Raw genomic sequence first — 23868 nt, forward strand, 5'->3', positions numbered from 1 at the left:
AAATTTTCTGATTTAAATGTACACTTGGGTGGATTCCAGAAGAATCTTCAATTTCCTGGGTAATTCCATCAGGGGTTTGTTATGGTGGGGGTTGCACAGGGACCCATGCTCAATTCTTATCTGCGCTGAAGCAATGACTGATTGGCAGTGGAAAATCTTGGCCATTATTTTTTGAAGAGGGAGATGGATAATTCAAGATTGAGTGACATGAATGGTCTTTTGCATTAAGGAAATTTTGCCTGACACCAGTCCTCTTGGTTGTGCTGCAATATTAGGAATCTACACATTCCACGGCAGGAGGGTATGAGAGTGAGAGAGTGTGTGTTCTAAAACAAGGAAGTATCTAAGTCCACTTATTCAACCATCAAATTAAGGAGCAGCTGTTGCAGACAACAAATTCACATCATTGCTAAAAGGAAAAGGACTACAAGAAAATAACTTGCCACCAAGTAGTTTGGTCTTGTTATCTGATGTCAAACTTCTTGGGTATTGTTGAAGCTGCACTCATCCAAGCAAGTGTGGATTATTACATCACACACTTGACTTGAGCCTTGTAGATGGAATGGTCTTGGGAGCTGGGTCAGTGGTGGTGGGGTTAGAGGGAGGTTGTTTATTTCTTGCAGAATTCTCAGTCTCTGACATTTTCTTCAAAGCCAGAATTTTTATGACTCATCCAGTTAAATTTACAGTCAATGGAAATCCCAGAGTTCTGATGATGGAGATTCTGTGGTGGTAATGCTGTTGAATATCAAGAGGAGGGTTCCCTCTTGTTGAAGATGGTAATTGTGATGTGAATGCCAAGGACTACTTACCAGCCCAAGTCTCAGTGTTGTCCAGATCCTGCTGTATATGCACAGAGTGCTTCAATATTTGAGGATTGCAAATGATACTGAGCATGCCCACTTACTGACATTATGATTTAAGTGGGGTGAGGTGAGGATTAGGGAAACGAAGAGGGCAGACGAAGTAAGTCATTGATTAAGAAGCTGAAGATAGTGGATTTAGAACATTGTCTTGAGGGAATCATGCAGCGGTATCTAAGGGTTCAGATGATTGGTCTCCAACAACCATGACCATCCTCCTCTATGTGAGTATGACTCCAACCAATTGATGAGTTTTGGCCTTGTTCACATTGACCTCAATTTTGCTAGATTACCTTAGTGTTCTCCTCAGTTCTAATACTGCCTGAATATGAAGGGCAATAATTATTGCCTCATACTTTTCTATATCTGAACACATGAACACATTGTACGGGGTATGAGATTTGTGCAAGGCATTGATCATTTGACTGAATATATAGGTCTAAATTTGCATACAAATTTTGCATAATTCAAGCATTTAATTTGAATTTTTTTTCTTCTAAAATTTATTTGCATTCTTGGCTTTTTCATGATCTTTCAACTTTTAATACCAGTGTGTTCATTTACTTAAATTACTGAAGCTTTTTTTTTCACATTTACAGAGCATTCAAGGTAAATTTCAGATGCAGTGTTGCCATAATAACTCAAATTGGCAGCAATTGGAAGTTACAAAATCAGAAATTTCTGGAAAATCTCAGCAGATCTGTGAAGAGAAGGCAAGAATTAATGTTTCAGTTCCAGTGACCATCCTTCAGACTTTGAAGCATTTGGAAGTTTCTGGATCTAAAGGATGTATCAAATTTTTGTATCTGAGAATGAGAACTTGCATTTCTTTCTGGCATGCTGTATACAGAGGCCTTGAATCAATCTCAATGCTTCCATGCGAGATTTTTGGGAAATTTTCAGCCTCATACTTACGTTGAGGACCTCTCGGGAAGAAGCTTCTCTTGGAAGCATACTTCTATAAGAGGAGAAGGAAAATCAAGAAGAAAAATGTGGTAGGTCGTGCATGATAATAGGAACCTGACCAAATATCACATCCCTCAAAACATATTTGACCAACATATATAAGATGTGTTTTGGATTGTTTAAGTTGTTTTAGATGCTGAAATAAATAGATACATCAGTTTCAGTTCATGTTTTATTATTTTTGAACATTTCTGGTTCTTCCTTTTTTAATCACTCTTTCGTGTTTCAGTTTGAAAGTAGCCAAATACATTTTGTATTGGAATTCTACTGAGAAAAGGGAACTGTATTCTATCTACACAAGCTACATTTACCACACATCTCAGAGTTCAAAGATTAGTAAATCAAGCAGAAATTAACAATAAACTGATGTCTTAACCAAATGTAAGTAAAAAGAAAATGACAATGTCAGAAACGTACAACAGGTCTAGAAAAGAAAGCAAGTGAACATTTTGGTTAGAGTTGAATAGATCTGACAAAGAGTACAGAGATTTTTCCTCCTGAGAAATAGCAGGGAAGGTGGCAGGAAGGACAGATATTTGGGTGGGTTGGTGCTGGATATTTACTCATCCTCTTCATGTTACCTCAGAAACAAAGTTCTGGACAGGAAGGACCATGCTAGACTTTCCCACTGTGCTGCAAATTAAGGGCCTTACACGGTCAATTAACAACCACTTAAGACCTTCAGCCTACCTGGGCTACATTTACTTCAATAGGGACCACATCTAAACCAAAATGGATAGATTAGATTCCCTACAGTGTGGAAACAGGCCCTTTGGCCCAACAAGTCCACACTGACCCTCCGAAGAGTAACCCACCCATACCCATTTCCATTTAACTAATGCACCTAACACTATGGGCAATTTAGTATGGCCAATTCATCTGGCCTGTACATCTTTGGACAGCTTTGGATAGCTATCGGTTAGGTGGAGGAGAGGAGGTTCCCTTGATCAGTATTAATTTGTGCAAGGTTAAGGGACTCAACCTTGGACAAGTGGGGTGGTCTCAGGGTCAAAACCACCATTTCTGAACACCTCCCCCCCATTCTGTGAAACCCCAATCCCAAGAAAAAAAAACCTATCTTTTGAGACTCTGTTCCCTGGGGCATTAGCTGGTGGTGTCCTTGCACAGCCATGCCCTCTGAGTGCTGGGGAAGCCAGACTCTAATTTACCAGCAACTTCAAGTGGTCAGGATTTCCAGTAAAAAGACCAGCATCACTCATCACTTGGCTGCCTGATTCAGAAGCTTTCTGAATAATGTCAGTTGCACTTTTCTCTCCCCCAAACCTTCCTGTAAATTGGAAAATTTCAGCCTGGGTCTCCAGATAATATTTTAAATTGTTTATTGTTTCAACAATTCTGGTCTTCCTATCGGAAACATGTTGTGAAACCTGAAAGGGTTCAGAAAAGATTTACAAGGATGTTGCCAGGGTTGGAGGATTTAAGCTATAGGGAGAGGCTGATTAGGCTAGGGCTGTTTTCCCTGGAGCATTGGAGGCTGAGGGGTGACATTATAGAGGTCGATAAAATCATGAGGGCATGGTTAGGATAAACAGACAAAGTTTATTTTCCTCTGGGGTGGGACACAGGTTTAGGGCGAGAGGGGAAAGATATAAAAGAGACCTAAGGGGCAACATTTTTCATGCAGAGGGTGGTACGTGTATGGAATGAGCTGCCAGAGGAAGTGTTGGAGGCTATTACAATTGCAACATTTAAAAGGCATCTGGATGGGTATATGAATAGGAAGGGTTTGGAGGGATGTGGGCCGGGTGCTGGCAGGTAGGACTAAATTGGGTTGGGAGATCTGGTCAGCATGGACAAGTTGGACTGAAGGGTCTGTTTCCGTGCTGTACATCTCTATGACTCTATGACTAAATACTGATGAAACTATATATTGCCAAGCACTAACAGTTGTTTTTTCAGAATTTTGTTTTAATCTCAGAAGTATACAATAATATTGACACTATCAAAATACACTGTAATCTCTCCAGTTCTAACTTCTACTGTTTGGAAACACCAGATGTCTGGAAATATTTCAAGCAGATCAAAGCATCAGTTTAGGATAATACTGAGGCTGAAGAGTGGAAGATACTAGACTTGGATAAGTCAAACAATGTTTATTATTACATATTGAAAAAACACAAATTTCAGATGAATATTTCTGGTGTTTTCCTGATCTCATATTTATGGTTATGCATTCTCATGTTATTGCTAAAACATAAAATCTGAAATTCAGAAATAAATTGATCCTAAACATTCTTAATTGGAGGATTTCAGTTAATAATTCTAATTAATTAAAATATCCAACCTGTAAGATCCGTGTGTGCAGAATTTCAACTTCTTTTCTTATATTTTCAGTTAGGTTATTTAGTTCCCTGATAATATTCTGCCTATTGAAATTAAAATACATACGCCGGTTATCTCAAATTATTTAGGTACCAATAAAGTTATGAGCATTTACAAAATGAGGACAAGTAAACTATTCCACATAATGATTTAATTATATAGAATTTAAATTGAACTTTAATGAAAATAGCCGTGTCTTAAGTAGCAAATCTTATAACCTGTTATAAGAATTAAGAAAGAATAACATTAGATGATGAATCATTGCTCTCTAATTTATTATTCTAATTTATTTGGCATTAAAGCTCTCTTCGCTAAATTGGATCGAAACAAGACATGCAGATTCTGATTCAAACAAACCTTTCATAACAAAAAAAACTATTCTGAATTAGCAATGGAAGTTCTAGGAATCCCTCCTTTATAATTTCAGATGTGTCTTTGGAATAAAATTGCAACATTTGAATTTCTCCCCACACCTTGTAATTGAAGCAAATATTACCATGTTTCCTTCTTACCTCCTCCTCCTCCCATCCACCAATTGCTGCCTTTCCACCCTCAGCTCTCAATTCTAATCTCCAGGAATGCACCCTCTCAATTCTGTTGTGGAGTCCCTCAGCAATTTGTTTTAGCTAACAATCCCTTTTGTGGGGCTATGCACATGTTGCAAGTTAAAGGGACAACTTATGTGAAAACCTTTGCAGTAATGTGGCTTGGAAAGAACATTATTCTTTACCCCTAATCTCTTCTCTCCACCCCCTTATCCTTAATTCTCCTCACTCTCATGTGCTCTCATCCCTCATCCTCCCTTCCTCATCCTTCTGTTTGTCCCTAATCCATTTCACTCTATCCCCAGCAACAAAAAAACTTTTAGCAATGACTAAATCTATGCAAGTATCAATATCATTTCATAAAGAACTTTCCAGTAATACTTCACGTAATGGGTTAGTTTTATTACTTCTGAGCAATTAGCTGTTCAGCTAGTTCCACATCTTCATTGTACTTTGTTTGAATATTGTCTTCTTGCTTTTTCAAATTTTTAATATGCATTTTCAGCTGTTCATTCTTCTGCAAAGATTGGGAGAACATACATTTCACCTCAGTGAGTTAAATTAGAATTTACCATCCTATCAAGTACGACTGAAGTACAAATATGAAATTAACCAGATCCTAATGAATATGAAACAATTCTCAAAAAAGCTTAAACTACAGTCTTCAGTCCATCTTTTCAGTTTGCTGTTCTTCACTTCTGCATTTCGACCATATTGGATTCTCCCCAACATCTGCTCTATCACTGGGACCAGAGCCATTAATTACCTTGACCTTGCTCAATATTCTTTCAACTTCCCTCATCATCTTCAAAACCTTTGATACAGCACACTGCTCCAAGTTCATGCTCAATAATATCTTTCTTCACTCTTACATATGAAGATATTTTCTAACTAGAGTCATTTTATATACATACATTGTATTTTAATACTAATATTACATAAGTATTTATTCTTCCTGAAATAAAACACACATGCCTGAAAACTGTTGTCACCTATTAAAGCAAAATAATAATATTTGTAATAAATAGTAATGTGTCTGGCTCAATTTTAAAATTTTAGAATATAGACAGTCGTGGATGGTTAGGATTAATTAACAAGATGAATTTTCATTTCTGCAGATACGCTATGAATGAACATTCATGAAAGCACACTGATGTCCACAGCTCCCTGAGCTACCCTTCCTCACATCCAACTTCTTGTCAATTTTCCAAGTCTCTCCACCTTCACTTTTACTTTGAAACCTCTAGTTCAGTACTTAGGATATGCTTTTCCTCTCTGTTAAAAGAACATTCAGCTGAACCATGGCAAGACCATGTCTGTCTCAATTCCCCTAAGGTATCCCCTTACCTTCAGTTTGCACTCACCAACCTCTAGAACATCCCCGACCATTTCTGCCACCTCCAGCATGAAGCTAACACACATTCTCCTCCTTTCTGCTTTCAGCATTCCAAAGGGGTGGTTCTTTCTAAAACACCAAGATTCAGTCCTCAGTCACTGCTTACACATGATTTGCATCTTGGGCCAAAAGGTGACAAATTGATAATCCATCTCAGTTCCTTCCCCAGATGTCAGTCTTTAGCAAATTTGATTTATTCCACATAACATTAAGAAAGGACTTAATGAACTAAATACAGCAAAGGTGATGCATCCTGACAACAACGCAGTAGCATCAAAGGGTTGTGCTCCAGAACCTCTTGCTGACAATGTGTAAGGTTGTCCTGTTCAGTCAATTACTTCCCCATCAGATTGTGGCATCAAGGAGAGGTAGCAAAATGTAAGTTAATGGGTGTGAGAAACGAAGCTCACTGTTCAATAATTTCAGTCAGAGTCAAATTCTGAAGCAGTCTTTATTCATACGTTCTTGCAAGTCGGGTGACCATAAAGTAAGCACCTCGATCAGGAGGTTACATTACAATTATACAGTTCAGTTGAGTCTCTTGGTACCCCCTTTTACCTTATATCTGATAGTTGTATTGCTCTGTGCAGCTGCTAATCTAATCGGCTTACCACATCTGTCTGTAGCCTGTTGTTGGCGTGCAACCCTCCCACATCCCCCCCGCCCCCCGATAGCTGTGTCTTATTACTTTTGCTGTGCGTGACAACTGCAGCTGTCATGTCAATACATATGTTTATACCAGTCGACCACCTCCCTTTTCAGTTAGTTATTTCTTGGTATATACCCTCATGATTCCGCCTTGCGATTTTTGCAGAAGCAAGATACAGCTACTTGTAACTGTTTGTGTGCAAGCATATCTAGCTTAACATACACCCCCCCTCCCATGACTCAGCCTTATGATTTTTGCAGAAACAACAACCTTCGCAAGGGCCACTCACAATCCCTTTTGTTTTTAATAATTGTTGTTTTCTGCATTTCTCTCATATGTCGCCCCAAATTTGCAAGCATCATCCCGAGACTTCATCCATCTTGGCCTCAAGGTCACCCATCCCCTCACTGTTCAAGAGGTAGAGTTCCTCTGCCTGATTACCTTTTAGGGGCATCTGTTTTGCCAAGGCTGTCTCAATCAGCTGTTGGGTTAGTCCCCGTACACAAGGTATGATACAACAGCCAATTGTTACCAGTACCCCTGCTACCACTATCAGGGAGGTGAGGATGGAGACTACCACTCCCTTCCATTTCCTAAACCATGATTCTAGCCATCCTGTGATGTCCATGACTTAATTAGGACCCAATCTCCCAGCAGGATGGGATGAACGGTGAATTCAAGGGGCGGACTCTGTGCCAATAAACCCTGTTTCCTGAGGAAAGACAAAGAGGAGGACAAGCCCAGTATATACTTCTTTAAGAACAAATCTCTAGTCTCTGGGATTGGCAGTTCCCCTTTTATTCCAAAGTAGGGCAGGCCAAACAATATCTCTTATGGAGACAGCCCCAAATCTTTCCTTGGGGCCATCCGCACTCGCAAGAGGGCTATAGGTAAACACTTAGTCCAAGGGAGTCTGGTTTCTCTTATTAATTTAGATAACTGCCTCTTGAGTGTCTGGTTCATTCTCTCAACCTTTCCTGATGAGGGTGGGTGCCAAGGGGTGTGGAACTCCCAGGGGATCCCTAACCCCTTCATCGTTCCCTGGAGTACCCTGGAAGTAAAGTGAGTTCCCTGATCCGAATCTATACACTTCATTATCCCGTATCTGGGAACAATGTGTTCAAGTATTATCTTGGACACCCCACTTGCGGTGGCAGTGGCCAAAGGATGTGCCTCCACCCATCCAGATAAATGATCAACTATTACCAACATATATCGCAGTCTTCCCACTCGGGGTAATTTGGTATTATCTACCTGGATGCTCTCAAATGGTCTTAGCCCAGGTTCTCTCCCTTCTGGGACTTGTTTCCTTAGCACCTTCTTGTTTACCTTCCTGCATGTTATACATCCCACACATATCTGTTTGGCTATCGTATATATCCCTTTGCATCCATATTTCCTTAAGACTAAATCACACATTGCTTGCACTCACCAATGACTCCCCTGATGTAGGACAGCTATACTCTCTCGTATCCTCATTTTATTCAATATCTCCCTCCCATCGGGTAACATCCAGCGTCCATCCGCTGATTTTGGGGCCCCGAAGTCTTTTAGTTCCTACTCCTCCTTTGCTGTAAACAACAGGGTACCCTGAGGATCCGGAATTACAGGTATTAGGGAGTATATCACTGCTCCTTGTGGATTCAGTGCCGCTTCTTTAGCTACCTCATCGGCAGTCTATTTCCTCTTACTTCTGGATCATTCCCCTTTTGATGTCCATTTATATAAACTATCGCTATTTCCCTCAGAAGTAACAGGGATTCTAGTACTCGTTCTATCATTCCTCATGTGCTAGTTCTTGTCCTCGACTATTTATTAGTCCTCTTTCTTCCAAATTTTTCCGAAGGTGTGCACCACTCCAAATGCATATCTGGAGTCTGTGTACACCGTTCCTTCCTTGTCTTCTAAGGCTCTGAGAGCTCTTTCTAGGGCATAGAGTTCACAGGTTTGGGCTGACCAGCCATTAGGCAGTCTCCCGGCCTCGATAACGCTTCCCTTCATCCCATCTATTACAGCATATCCAATATGTTTCTTGCCCTCAATCATCAAGGAGGACCCATCGATAAACAACCGAGCTCCCGCATAGAGTGGGATGTCCCTCAGGTCCATCCGAACTTTCATCTGATATTCAATAATACCAAGGCAGTCGTGTTCTGGATTACCAGGGGCCTCCCCCTCTCCCCTCCACAAGATTGTGGCTGGATTTAAGCAACTATCTGTGACTAACACGAGGTCATCCTTCTCTCTTAAAATTGCCTCATATTTCAGGATCCTAGAGTCTGTGAGCCATTGTTCTGCTTTCTGATTTAATATGGTCCGTACCTGGTATGGAGTGCTGACTATTAGGGCTCCCCCAAAGGTAAGTTTCCGACTTTCTTCTACCAATAAGGCTGTTGCTGCCACTGCCTGCACACACTCTGGCCACCCCCTTGAGACTGGATCTAGCAATTTAGACAAGTAGGCAACCAGTTGTTTCATTCCTCCCCATCGCTGGGTTAGGACCCCTAGAGTCACTCCCCTATCCACTGTGGCAAACAAGTGGAAGGGCTTGTCTAGGGAGGGTAATGCAAGGTAATGCTCCCTCTTTAGTTCTTCAACAAATTCCCTCTCTTCATCTGTCCAATTCAATATTTCAGGTTCTTCCTCCAATAGTTTCAGATATAATTTCTTTGTTTTCTGTGCATATGGGTCTATCCATAATCTACAGTACTCTGTTAACCCCAAGAATTTTTGCAACTCCCTTTTGGTCTTGGGCAGTGGTATTTCCACAATGCCCTTTATTCTTTCTGGGCTTATTTTTCTTTTTCCTTTACTGATTAGATGTTCCAAATACTGAACTTCCTTTTCTACATACTGTAATTTCTTCTTGGAGACCCTCAATCCTTGTTGTCCCAGAAAGTTTAGTAATTTGTTTGTGGCCTCTATTGCTTTGTCTCTCTTCCTGCCTGTTACCAGAAGATCATCTACATATTGTAACAGAGTAATCCCTTCGGGACTACTAAATTCCTCCAAGACTTGTTCCAACACCTGACCAGAGAGATTCAGGGATTCAGTGAATCCTTGTGGGAGTACTGTCCACCTGTACTGTTGTTTTCGTCCTGTCTTTGGATCCTCCCATTCAAAGGCAAACATATTCCTACTTCCTTCTGTCAGTGGACATGCCCAGAAGGCATCTTTTAGATACACTACACTGAACCATTTATGGTCGTGGGGAATCTTACTCAATAGTGTATAGGGGTTAGGGACCACAGGGTGGCGGACTTGTACTATTTGGTTCAACACCTTCAGGTCTTGTACCAGACAGTAAATACCGTCCGATTTCTGTACTGGAGTAATAGGGGTATTGTAAGGGGACATGCAGGGCTCCAATAATCCATCCTCAATCAACCCCTCAATTACCAGCTGTAATCCACTGCGTCCCTCTGTTGAAATTGGATACTGTCTTTCGCATACTACGTCTCCCTCTCTCTTTAAACTGATCTCCAAAGGACGTATTTGTAATCCTCCGCGATTCCCTTCCCTAGCCCATACCGTGGGTTCTATTTCTCTCTCCTCTTCCTTGGTCAGGACGGCCATTTGTATCACTAATATCTGGTCCCATACTCCAAGTTCCAGTCCCAAGAGTATGATTAAATCCCTCCCCAATAAATTACTTCCAATATCAGGGATATATAACAGTTCGCCTTCAACTGTCTCTTCTCCACTTTCAATCATCATAGGTTTAAAACTGGGACGGTAAATCCCTCCCCTTTTACCCCAGAGATAGTTAATATTTGCTTCGAAATTCCCACTCCCCTGGGCTTGAAATTTAGAGATGACCTCGCTGACCCCGTATTGACTAAGAAAACTACATCCTTTAAGGTTGGACTGGGGTGTACAAAGTTAAAAATCACACAACACCAGGTTATAGTCCAACAGGTTTAATTGGAAGCACACTAGCTTTCGGAGCGACGCTCCTTCATCAGGTGATCAGGTGACAATCACCTGATGAAGGAGCGTCGCTCCGAAAGCTAGTGTGCTTCCAATTAAACCTGTTGGACTATAACCTGGTGTTGTGTGATTTTTAACTTTGTACATCCTTTAAGTTTATCAAGGTTTCCTGGTGGGTCCCTGGGGGCAAGAGCCCCTGACACCCCTATTCTTCATCAAAGTTCAAAAGCGGTATCGCCCTCTCTTCCCTTTTCAGATCAGGACATTCCCGCTTAAAGTGACCTGTCTTTCCACAGTAGTAACATCCTGCCTGTGGGGATTTCCACCTTAATCCCTGTCCTTGTCGACTGGACCCCCTTACGGGTCCTCCTCGTCCTCTTCCCCTACCTCTATTTTCAACATGCTGCCAGCCACCACTCCGGTTGCTTACTATTGGTTCAACTCTTTTCTTAACTACTTCATCAACCGTGGCTACCATCATTTTTGCCTTCTGTTTTAGCTTCTCATCCTCTCTTCTCACAAACACTTGCTGAGCTTCCCGCAACAACTCATCCAGGGGCTTTTCACTCCACTCCTCTATCTTTTGAATCTTTTTCTGAATGTCTGGCCATGATTTTGTTACGAAATGTACCCTCAGTAGCCCTTTTGCTACTGATCCTTCCGGGTCTATTCCAGAATACTTTCTCTTAATCTTTGGAGAAAGGCCAAGGGGGTCTCATCCCTTCCCTGGCACACTTCAAACGCCTTTGTCAGATTTTGTGACTTTGGTGCCGCTTCTCTGATTCCCTTTAATAATAAGTCTTTAAACTCTTTCATTTCCTGTCGATGATCTTCATTTTGATTATCCCACCCGGGGTCCCTAAGGGGAAACTTAGCTTCACCTACTCCAGCCTGCCCGTCCCCGACTGGATGCTCCCTGTCCCAGATCTTAATTGCGGCTCCTCTAATGAACCCTCTTGCCTCTCCGGTAAATAAAATGTTTAATATACTCATTAGTTCCACCCAAGTGTATAAACTGGTACCCAGAAATTGGTTGATTTGTTCGGACAATCCCACCAGGTCTTCTATGAGGACCTTTATTTCCTTCTTAAAGGTCCGCATCTCCCCACTCGTTAGGGGTGCACTTACAAACTTGATTTCCTATCCCCTTTTGGGACTTCACAGAGAGGATACATAGTGGAACTTCCTTGTGGGTCTTTGTCCAACTTTTCCTTCTGTATTTCCTTTCGTTTGCAGGTAATCATCCCTGTCGTTCTAGTTTCCCCCAGCCCTGGCCTTGGTCCTGACTCTGGCTCTGGCCCTGTCGCTGCTGCCGATTCCCCTGTCCCTGCTCGTCCTGAGTCCCCTTCTGCCTTATTTACAGGTTCATTATATGGGGGCGGCAGATTATCTAACACCTCCCATGGAGGCGGCGCCGTGGGAGAGTCTTTCTTCTCTGTTTTAACTAAATGAATATTTGTTCCTGAACCCCTCTTCCAACATGAAGCATAATCTGATTCCTCCTGACTGAGGGGCTGTTTACTGTTAACATATAAGTTCAAATATTGACAAACCCAGTCCTCGTCCGAACCATACTTTGGCCAGAAGACGGTGGGAGGAAGAATGGGCTCCTTAGTCCATACAAAACAACAATATTTAATCATCTTCTTCCTATCCTTTTCCCTTGTACAAGTATTATGTTTCCAATTCCTCAACATCCTCCCTAATGGACTTTCTGGAGATATGTTGACAGGGACCCCGCCTCCATTTCCATTTCCTTTTACTCTGGAGTCTTTTTCCTTATCCTCGGCACAGCCCATATGGAGTTCCTTTGTTAGTCCCTTATTAACTCCTAGAACTCAATCCCAGCCACAAAGGCAGTACTTAAAAGTCAATTTTCTTACCTTGGTCCATGCACGGAGTTGCCTTGCTCAAGGTCTCCCTGTGCCTACAGTATTACCACCTAACTCTTTCCTGGTTCAGAATGACTCCCTGAGGATTCTGGTCAGTCTACCGGGAGGGGCACCCACCGTTGAGAAACACAGGACCGTTCCAAAAGGGAACGGGACGCGTCTTCCCAGCCGTCGACGGTGCCTACTCCACCGGTGATGACAGGATCTCGGACACGAGCCCCCAATTGTGAGAAACGAAGCTCACTGTTCAATAATTTCAGTCCGAGTCAAATTCTGAAGCAGTCTTGATTCTTACGTTCTTGCAAGCCGGGTGACCATAAAGTAGGCACCTAGATCAGGAGGTTACATTACAATTTATACAGTTCAGTTGAGTCTCTTGATACTCCCCTTTTACTTCATATCTGATAGTTGTATTGCTCTGTGCAGCTGCTAATCTAATCGGCTTACCACATCTGTCTGTGGCCTGTTGTTGGCGTGCAACCTCCCCCCCCCCCCCCCGATAGCTGGGTCTTATTACTTTTGCTGACGCAACACTGGGTCTTATTTGGTTATCTTGTTCATGCTAACTCCCTATGTGCGTGACAATTGCAACTGTCATGTCAATACATCTGTTTCTACCAATCAACCACCTCCCTTTTTCCCCAGAGGCTTTTTCTTTACCCTCGGCACAGCCCATATTGAGTTACTTCGTTAGTCCCTTATTAACTACTAGCACTCAATCCCAGACACCAAGGCAGTACTTAAAAGTCAATTTTCTTACCTTGGTCCGTGCATGGAGTTGCCTGGCTCAACGTCTCCCTGTACCTACTGTTCAAGTATTACCACCTAACTCTTTCCTGGTTCAGAATGACTTTCTGAGGATTCTGGTCAGTCTACCTCCCTTTTCGGTTAGTTATTTCTTGGTATATATCTTCATGATACCGCCTTGCAAGTTTTGTAGAAGCAAGATATAGCTACTTGTATGCAAGCATATCTAGCTTAACATACATCCCCCCCATGACTCAGCCTTATGATTTTTGCAGAAACAACAACCTTCGTAAGGGCCTCTCACAATGCGAATTCAGAGAAAACAGAAAGACTTCAGAAATATAAAAAGTGAGATATTTGATTGAGAAAATTAAAGACAATCAGGTTGACGTTTGACCAGTGAGTACTTGTTATTAATTGGATCTAAAATAAGGGTAGATAAAATATAAACTAAGAAGAATGTAAACACAAGCAAAACTAAATACATTAATTAAAAATTTAAAATAGTTAATTAACATACAATAAAGATGGCTGGGCAGGCAATGTGTTGTGGCTGCAATATGTGTAAGTTGATGGACACTTGTGTGATCCAAAGCAAACGACTCTGCAATAACAGTCTGTGAGTCATGAAAGGTCAACTCAGTGTCACTGAGCCAGATATCAAGCTTTAGGCACTGAAATGCCTCAGGGAGGGGCAGGTTACCTTGATTCTTTTTGCAGGAGACAGTCCTACTCCTGAAGTGAGGATTATTTGATTTAGTCTGTGTTCAAGGATGGGAAGGTCTGATTGTGACTGAGCATAAAACAGTGGAGGAGCGTCAACCTCTTCCATAGTCCAACAGGTTCAAGTTTTTGGATGAGTGCAGGGGCTACAAAGGTAAATGGGTAAAATGATCATGACACTGTAATACTGGAAGTCATTCAAATGAAATGAGCAGTTAGAAATGTAGAAGTGACTGCATTTGAGTCCAACAGGCTTGCCTGGTGCCAGAGTTCAGGACATCTACTTAGGGCTGAAGAGGAACGTAAGTGAGAGGGGAAGGATTCAGTTGTGATCATGTAGATACCAAAGGCAATATTTAGGACTAGGTAAGAAGTTTGGCATCAGAAGCATGAGCTGTTAGGGCTAAATTAAAAAATATAACGACAAAGGTAAGAATTTCTCTTAAAACCACATGTTCTTTCAACTATTACACACTGCAATGTTTGCTGCTAAAGTCACCTTTGCTCACCATGTCACCTGCCATGTATTTGCTCACTAATTCAGCCTGTCCAAATGACACTGCAATATCTCTGCATCTTCCTCACGGCTCACCCTCCTACTCAGCTTTGTGTCAATTGCAAGTTTTGAGATTTTACATTTAGTTCCATCATCTAAATTATTAACATATATCATGAATAGTACTGATCTCTGCAGTATCTCATTAGTCATTGCCTGCCATTCAGTAAAAAATCTATTTATTCCTACTTGCTATTTCCTGTCTGTTAACCAATTTTCTATTCATCTCAATACACTACCCCCAATCCCATGTAGTTATTAATCCACTCAATAGCTGGAGTGTAAAATGGATCAAAACTTAATCTGATACCTTTTTAAGTACTTTGCACGAAAAGATACTATACATGCATTGGAGTTACAACAGAAAAATAGTCCGGCTCAGTATCTACTCTTCTTACATTAAGCACGGAGACATGTTGTGTTGGAGTACATTATTAAAAAAATTAACATATTGAAAAATATGCAACACATAGTAGACACATAACCACAAGTGCCTGAAACAGAGGAGAAATGATTCCATTCAAATATCAGCATTTTGTCTATTTTATTTGCATATTTGTTTGATGCAAGAACAGCTTTTTCTAGCTGTTACCAGACTGCTGAATGGACCGCTCTGATTTCATAGCTCCATGTGACAACAGTAAATCAAATCAATCATTTACAGCTCGCGATATTATCACTTTAAAATATCCCTGCTACAATCACTTTATTGACATTGGATAATCTGCATCAAAACATCAGAGAAATAGTTAGATCAGAGATAGTCAGTGGAGGTCAGCTGTACTTCGATTCAGTTTTCAAGCATGGCTCCCAAGTTCCAGTCTCCTGTTATGGAGTTCTCCTCCAATTCCTATTCTGAACTTTGCCGCTTACTGTTCCAATGAATTGGAGGAGCTGGTGTTGGACTGGGGTGGACCAAGTTAAAAATCTCATAACCACCTGGTGAAGAAATAGTGCTTAGAAAGCTAGTGCCTCCAAATAAACCTGTTGGACTATAACCTGGTGTTGTGTGATTTCTAATTTTGTTCCAATGAAGTTCAACATGAGCCTGAGAAATAACACCTCATCTTTCATAGGGCACTTCACAGCCTTTCAGATATAACATGGAGTTCACCAACTTTAGGTCATTACCTCTGCCCACTCACCTTTTTTTTATTTTTATGTGAAAGTTGCCAGCATTTTCTGCTAAGATTTCAGATTAAGGTTTTTAGTGTCTACAATGCTTTGCTTTTTTATTGATGGTTTTTCAAGTGTAACTGTAAATCTTACCATTTCCTGGATTGTCAGGTTATTATGTAATTTCTGTAATTCCGCATTCAACTCATCAAGATTTCTTTTCTTCTCAACATTTGCTGCATTCTGATTCTCAATCAGAAGTTGAACATCTGTAAGCTAAAATAATAAAAGAAAATCCAAGCTTTATATTTAGAACAATCATGCTAAGTTTAAGCATTTGTTGAAAACTAAATTCAAGTAACATCTAAACTCAAGCAAACAAAAATCTCTCCTCTGGAGATATTGACCCACACAGATAGCCTTGAATTTCTTCTGCAAAGGGAATCAGGCATTTAGATGGCAACCTGCCTCCATTCCAAGAGCTGTTCTGTTGGCCATGTTCACCAATTTTCCTACAAATCTCAGTAAAATTGGCGGAAATTAGTGCATGCAATTGGGGCCAAGAAATGAACTAAATTCAGACCATATGCTGAAGTTTTATCTCCTGACACTGAATAAACCCCTGGTAGAGGAATGAAATTGAAGGTGTGAAGGGTTGCATTTTAAAATTGCAGCTCTACTTCTCGATATTTTTCATTTTTGTTTGGACCACGATCTGCCACAATTCCTAACATATGTTTAAAGTGGCATTGGGTTCACAATTTAAAGCCCTTCTTGGAGCTCAAATTTCCATTCCCAGAGAGTAGGTTCCTGAAGCCTGTAGGAACATCAAGTAAGTCAGTCCATGAATCTATGTGTGTACAGTGTGTACAGACCCAATTAACCATTAGCTAGTGTGTGAAATGTTCTTGAAACTGAGCATATAAACAGACATATTTTGAAAATCTTCTATGGGAAAAGAAAATAATGTTCATCTTACAATCTAACAAAGTACCATTCACATACAGCCATTTATTTTATCAATGACAAAAGCTTTAATTCTTTTAACATTTAATATTGGGCAAATAAACAAATAGGCATTGAGAAAACATAAAAATAATCTTACTACAATCTTATGACCCCTCCATTTAAAAAGAGAGGTATAAAGAAAACTGGGAATTTTATATCAATCAGCTTGACATTAGTATTGGGAAAATGTTAGAGTCCATTCTAAAAGATGTAATAGCAGAGCACTTGGAAAATATGCCAGGATTGGACAGAGTCAGTGTAGATTTATGAAAGGGAAATCAAGCTTGACAAATCTGCTGGAATTCTTTGAGGATATAACTAGCAGAGTTGATGAGGGGAAGCCAATGGATGTGGTTTACTTGAACTTTGAGAAGGCTTTCGACAAAGTTCTACGTCAAAGCATGTAAAATTAGAAGGTGGGGTCAGTGCACGGAGATGGAGAAAAAAATGATTAGCAGACAACAAATACAAAATAGGAATAAATGGGTCCTTTTATAAATAGCAGGCAGTGACCAGTGGGACACCGCAGGGATTAGTATTAGCTAAGACCCCAGCTACTCACAATATACATCTTAATGATTTAGATGAGAGAACTAAATGTAATGTCAAAACATTTGCAGATGACACAAAGCTGGATGGGAGGCCGAGCTGTAAGGAGGCTGCAGAGAGGCTTCAGCGTGATTTTGACAAGCTGAGTGATGGGCAAAGGCATGGCAGGTGCAGCATAATGTGGACAAATGTGAGGTTATCCACTTTGATAACAAAAATATGAAGCCAATTATCTGAATGACTATAACTTGTAGAGGGGAAAGTGCAATGAGACCTGGGTGACCTCGTACACCTTTAGGTAAAGATAAACATGTGGTACATAAGGTGTGAAAGAAGACAAATGGTATGTTAGCCTTCGTAGCGAGAGGATTTGAATGCAGGAGCAGGGATGTCTTACTGCAATTATACTTGTTGAGATAACATCTGGAATATTGTGTGCAGTTCTGGTTTCCTTCTCTGAATAAGAAATTTATTGCCAAAAGAGTAGTCCAGCAAAGATTAATCGCACTGATTCCTGAGAAAGTAGGAATATATTCATTGGAATTCAAGAGAATGATGGGTGTGGGGAGAGTGGGGGATGGGATCTCATAGAAACTTACAAAATTCTAATGGGATTGAGCATGATATAGCAGGAAGGATGTAGCTTATGGTGGAGTTAAGTACTGAGATGAGGAGAAATTTCTTCACCCTGAGAGTGGTGAGCTTGTGAAATTTGCCACCACAGAAAGTGGTTGAGACCAAAGCATTATATGATTTCAAGTTGAAGTTAGATTTAGCACTTGGGGCTGAAGGGATCAAAGGATATAGCGAAATATGGGAATAGGCTATTGAGTTGGATGATCAGTTATGATCCTGATGAATTGTGGAGCAGACTTGAGGGGCTGAATGGCCTGATTGCTGCTCCTATTTTCTATATTAAACTGTCAATCAAATAAAGCTAGCACTCCTCTTCACAAATGTGCAAACATACTCTTTTTGGGTTGAGTACATTAGCCATCTTGTAGCTCAGTCAAGCGTCCATAATCAGGTCATCTCAACGTCCAGATGTCTGGTCATTTGTTTAACATACCTTGTAGTAATTTGGCAGATGGAGTCATTTTTAATGCGATGCTGATTTCCAACAATGGTTAACAGACAGGCCATAGTAGGAAACTATTTACAGTAAATGGAGTTTCTAAGTGTGTGCTTGAAACTCATATAATCTTTTAGATGTGCATGCAGGTGGGGACACACTGAGTACAAATACAAAGAAAATTAGAGGTGGCTGACATATAAAATGCTCAGAAACCTACTTCATTAAAAACCACAATTTCTGCATTTAAATTTCTTGTTCAATACATTTTGTAATTTTCATTTTTATTTAGAATATAATAAGAAATTACCTTTGCAGTCAGGATTTCCCTTTCTGCTTCAAACTTTCTCTGTTTTTCATCTATCTCACTTTTCAAATTTGAGATATCTTTCCTTACAATAATAATTTTCTGTCGAACATCTCGTATATTGTCATATGTTTCATTCAATGCAATTTGGTCGCTGGTTCGCTTGTTCATCACAGTATTTAATAAGCCAACAACATCAGCATGTTGTACTCCTGCCTTTTGTCGTATAGTACTGAGAAAAGGAATGATAGAGAAAATAGCAATGATAGATGAAAAAAAAGGTTAATCCTAATGTGGTCAATGGCACAGAAATAATTACTTTGTAATGTTATTGCTCGACATTGACCCGTGCATTCTGATGGCCAGAGAGTCATTGGAGCAGGGCAGACTAGAAACCACCAGAAATGTTGAATATGTTGTTCAATGCTGCACGATGCATGTTGCTGAAAGACATGTCACGAACATGTGCTTACCACAGGGAGGCATTTTCTTTTTCCAGCCTATTGTATTCCTTCTCTAATGATTCAATTTGTTGTGTCAAAGTCTCAATTTTTGCCTGCAGTTCTTTCAAGAGTGTTGCTTTTGACTCACGGGCAGCACGAATAGCGGCTAAGCAAAAAAGAAACAGTTTTACTCTTTAAGAAAAAGGTCACATTTTAGTGAAGCTTCAATCAGTTCTGTATTTGAGAAGTTCATTTTTTTAAAGTTCCTCTCAACCCATAGGACATCAAATACAAATTAGCAAAAAGAAATGCCTGACATTGAGGATATCTTTTTTTAAAAAAAACTTTGGACGATGCTAAAATGGCTCTGGAATCTCAAATTACCTCAGAAAATGGTGAAGAACTGCCTTTGTCCTAGTTCTGATGATGCTAATAACAATTCCACCATCCAAAAACTATATTTCAACATATATTTACCAGCACAAGTACACATGCGTAAGGGATAACAAGCAAATAACAGTTGAATTGGACATGTCATTAATAAAGTTAATAGTTTACCATTTGGAATGTTGTCCAATTTGTTTTGAAAGTCAGTTTAAAACAAAACAACTGCTAAAGACTAAAACAACTGCTAAAGCATCTCTTATGATCCAAAAGTTATGGATTTAAATTATTGCATAATTAACAATTATATCTCAATTTTACAGAGATATTTCACACTGAGAGCACCAGACAAAACCAGAGGTACCTTCTGATCTCAACAGTCATAAAGAAAGCAAATGGAGTTTAAAGAAGAATTAAGTCTACCCTTAACTGAAAAAAATGCATGATAATAATATTCATAAGAATGAAACTGTTTTAACACCAATCTACAGGAATGATCAAGAGCATATTTCTTACATGGTCCTATAAACTGTAAGACTTCCTGAAACATTCATTTCTAGAATGCCATTTCTGTCTGCTGCATGGAGCCTGTTGTTGACTGGCTGATATCCAAAACTGAACAAAGTGGTCAAATAATTTTTGTATATTCCAACCTCAGCAGTTTCTGAATAAATATATTTCAAACATGCTAGACCAAGGTCCTTTCACACCTAATCTTTCTTTGAAGATGCTCCCAGTACTTCAACAGGGTGGTAACTACATTACATAATTACATTATACAAATAATCCAAAGTGATGTTAACTTGGTTATTGGTTTTCTCATCGTCAGGAAAAATATCTACCTGGTCAAGCTTAAAACAGAACTTTTTTAGAATTCTGGTATGGCCTAACATGAAATCAGTAGCCACCATCAGAAAGATGGTAGCTGAAATGAAGACTATCATTTAGCCTTGCTTGACCTCAGTCTGGAATTTGAAGGGGTCTGAGAGATGCATGATTGTGATGACATTTCCTGGACATCAAATCATGTGAGACACTATTCACCACGTCTTGCAATTTATTGAGCTAAACGCTTTGATCAGGTTGTGTAGCAATTGTAATGAGATCAGCCTGGTGGACCTCATAGCATATGAGTTCTTTGATTGGGGCGGTTAATCTGATCCAATCAGGAAGCCTTGACTGACAAAAATAAACAGGAGTGTCAGAGATTCTGTTCGCTCTGAGGGCTGGCTCACAGGAAGCTGGATCAATGTCAAGAACCATGTGTAAATAAAGGGTAACTTGGTGAAAGGATGTTGGCCTCTATGGAGTTATTTCAAACTTCTGAATGCAATGAAGAGTTTCTGGTTCTCAAGAAAAGTCATTGGACTTGACTGTCTGTCTGTCTCTCTCTATAAATCATGCAAGATCTACAGTGTCTTCTGCATTTTCTAGTTTTATTTCAAATTTCCAGCATCTGCAATATTTTGCTTTTATTAGATTCTTTCCTGCTGTTACTCTCGAGATTTCTTTTGGATTTGTCTGGCAATGAAGACCATGCCAGAGGTTTTTCTGGAAGGTTAAAAAGCCACAATTTGCCTCTGGCAGGAGTTCTTCAGCCATTGGAAGCTGGTGATTCAAGAGAATGTCTGTCAGTGTCCCTGCTATGGACACGAGAGAGATTGAACTTTCCCCAACATAAAAACAGGAGGAGGCCATTCAGCCCAACTGGCCTGCTATATTATTCAATACGATTGTAGCTAATTCAACATTTCAATCCTTCTTACACACCATACCCATAATCCTGTATGCCATTAGTAGTTAGAAATCCTCAACACAAAAAAAAATCCTCGATAGCCCTTTGTGGTAGAGATTTCCAAAGATTCACAATCCTCTTCATAATAAAGTTCTCATCTCAGGCCTAGGTGACAGGCCCTTTACTTTTAAATTGTGACCCCCCCCCCCCCCCCCCCACCCCCCCCAGCTCTAGACTCCCCAACCAGGGGAAAGATCTTACTTTCATCTATCCTATCTACCCATTTAATGATATTATAAGTTTCAACAAGATCACCCCAGTATCTAATAACAATCTGCAAACATAAATGCCAAATGGGATTGGTTCAGTTTTGGCTTGGAGATAATTAAGTTTGCATTAAGATTCAGTTTCAATGAGTTCCCATGACTTGGATAACTCTTCTAGTTATCTTCAGGTTTCAAAAAGTTTGAAATAATCACACTTTACGTTTGAAAAGGTTAGAGTTCTTTTTTTAATGTTAACATGCTAGGTTGCGAGATGGCAGTCCTGTCTCCAATGCAGCCCCATGTTGACCCCTGGAATTCATACATTTGGTTCCTGGCTGATTAGTTGGTCATTATGGACAACAAAAGATGGCTCTTATTTTAAAACACAATGTTCCTTGTCACTATAACTGATAGCATCATTAACTTTTCTACATTAAAGTTCACCAGTTAACATTTTTGGGAAATAAACTGAACACTTTATAGTCTTTTATAGAATGTACTCTTCTCTAAAAATATTATCATTTGAGCCATACTGTGAATAAGATGTGCCTCCATCTTGAAAATTTGTAATTCATTGTTGTTCGTGGTGAATTGGCACTCTACACAGACATTTTTGAGAGTGTGTTGCTGGAAAAGCACAGCAGGTCAGGCAGCATCCGAGGAGCAGGAAAATCGATGTTTTGGACAGGAGCCCTTCAACAGGAATGAGGCTGGGAGCCTCGGGGGTGGAGAGATAAATGGGAGGGGGGGGGGTGAGGCTGGGAGAAGGTAGCTGAGAGTGCAAAAGGTGGATAGAAGTGGGGGTAAAGGTGATAGGTCGGAGACGAGGGTGGAGCAGATAGGCGGGAAGGAAGATTGACAGGTGGGACAGGTCACTTTGCATGTTGCTCCTGTTGTTGTAGGAGTTCATGCTTACTTTTACTAACTGTGTCTTGCTCAGTAGTGATGTTGTTCTTCTGGTTTTCCAGCTTAATTGTAGGTTGGATATAGACTATTTCTTGTCATTTGCTTCCCAGTTTTGGTTTCAATTATATATGGCTTTGGGGTCTCAGGTTCAGCAGCAATTTGGCTCCACATTTTCATTGTTGGGTCCTGTATGTGTACAATGTGTTCTTTCAAAAGCTCAAATAGTGATTTAACATTTTAAGTGCTGACATGCACTTTCTGTGCTTCAGTAAGTTGTCTCACTAATTCCCGGTCACTTGCAGTATATGTTTTGTTTGTATTTTGTAGTATCATTTATGAATTTGGATTTAGAGGTAAATGAGTTGTTGGTTTTTGTTCTGTGAATGTGATTTATCTGTCTTAACAGATCAGAAAGTTACATTTGAACAATGATTACAGACATAATTTTTAGGAAAACACGTGAACTAAGCTAAATGACTAAATAAACAACTTGGAGAGTTAAATGAGGCAATGCTTACAAAGTTTAACTTCTCCTTGTTATGATCTCAGCTGATGTTGCTACTGGACAAGTCAGACCCCAGACTCAGATCTGACTTGGTAGATTTTTTTAAAATTACAGTTTGTTCCAATATAACATCATGATTGGGAGGTGCCGGGGTGTACAAAGCTAAAAATCACACAACACCAGGTGATAATCCAACAGGTTTATTTGGAAGCACTAGCTTTCGGAGTGCTGCTCCTTCATCAGGTGGTTGTGGTATCTAAGATCTTAAGAAACAGAATTTATAGCAAAAGTTTACAGTGTGATGTAACCAAAATTATATATTGAAAATGATCTGGATTGTTTGTTAAATCTCTCATCTTTTAGAATAAATATATTGGTTTCAGTTCTTTCATATGTAAATCCCAGAACTTTTCTAAAGTTACATTCTCAAATGAATTTTGACAATAGGTGCCACGTTGGCCCAGACAATGCATTGAAGGTGTGACGTGTCCTGTGTGAGACTTTCTGTGCCCCAATGTTCAGACCGATTTTAATCTAAAAAAGGGACTTATAGAATCTTATGTGGATTCATGCCGCTTTTGAGCAAAATAAAAAGTAATTCCGCAAGTACAAATTCACTCCACAAATGTATGTGTGTGTGCATGTGTATGTGCATGAGTGTAGAGGGGTATACGTCTGTGAGAGGGTGCGTGTGAGGGTGTGTATGTGTGACTGTATGACAGAGAGTTTATGTATGAGAGAGGGTCTGCATGAGTGTGTGTGTGTGCGTGTGTGTGTGTTCGGGTCACCTGTAGTGTGACATGACCCAAGGTCCTGGTTGAGGCCATCCCCATGAGTACCAACCTTGGCTATCAGCCTCTGTTTGGCCACTTTGCGTTGTAGCCTGTCACAAAGTCTGCCTTGTCTGTTAATTGTTGTGTAGTGTCCATTCATCCGTTGCTGTAGCCTCTGCTTAGTCTCGCCAATG

At 40.2% G+C, this 23868-nt stretch overlaps 1 protein-coding gene across 1 annotated transcript in view; it reads right to left on the reverse strand.

The window, feature by feature from the left end:
* ccdc175 (coiled-coil domain containing 175) overlaps window positions 1-23868 on the reverse strand; it is an 81277-nt gene that overhangs the window by 36334 nt on the left and 21075 nt on the right. Inside the window, exons 4-8 of the mRNA XM_043698439.2 lie at window positions 19136-19271; window positions 18666-18894; window positions 15880-16002; window positions 5125-5234; window positions 4135-4216 (exon numbers count right to left, since the gene is read on the reverse strand). Of these exons, the coding sequence (XP_043554374.2) occupies window positions 4135-4216; window positions 5125-5234; window positions 15880-16002; window positions 18666-18894; window positions 19136-19271 (680 nt within the window). The remainder of the gene's footprint in view (window positions 1-4134; window positions 4217-5124; window positions 5235-15879; window positions 16003-18665; window positions 18895-19135; window positions 19272-23868) is intronic.

Source organism: Chiloscyllium plagiosum, unplaced genomic scaffold (genome assembly GCF_037043375.1).
Source record: "Chiloscyllium plagiosum isolate Xiang-an unplaced genomic scaffold, Cpla_swu_hap1 HiC_scaffold_8, whole genome shotgun sequence".
Classification (NCBI taxonomy): Eukaryota; Metazoa; Chordata; class Chondrichthyes; order Orectolobiformes; family Hemiscylliidae; genus Chiloscyllium; species Chiloscyllium plagiosum.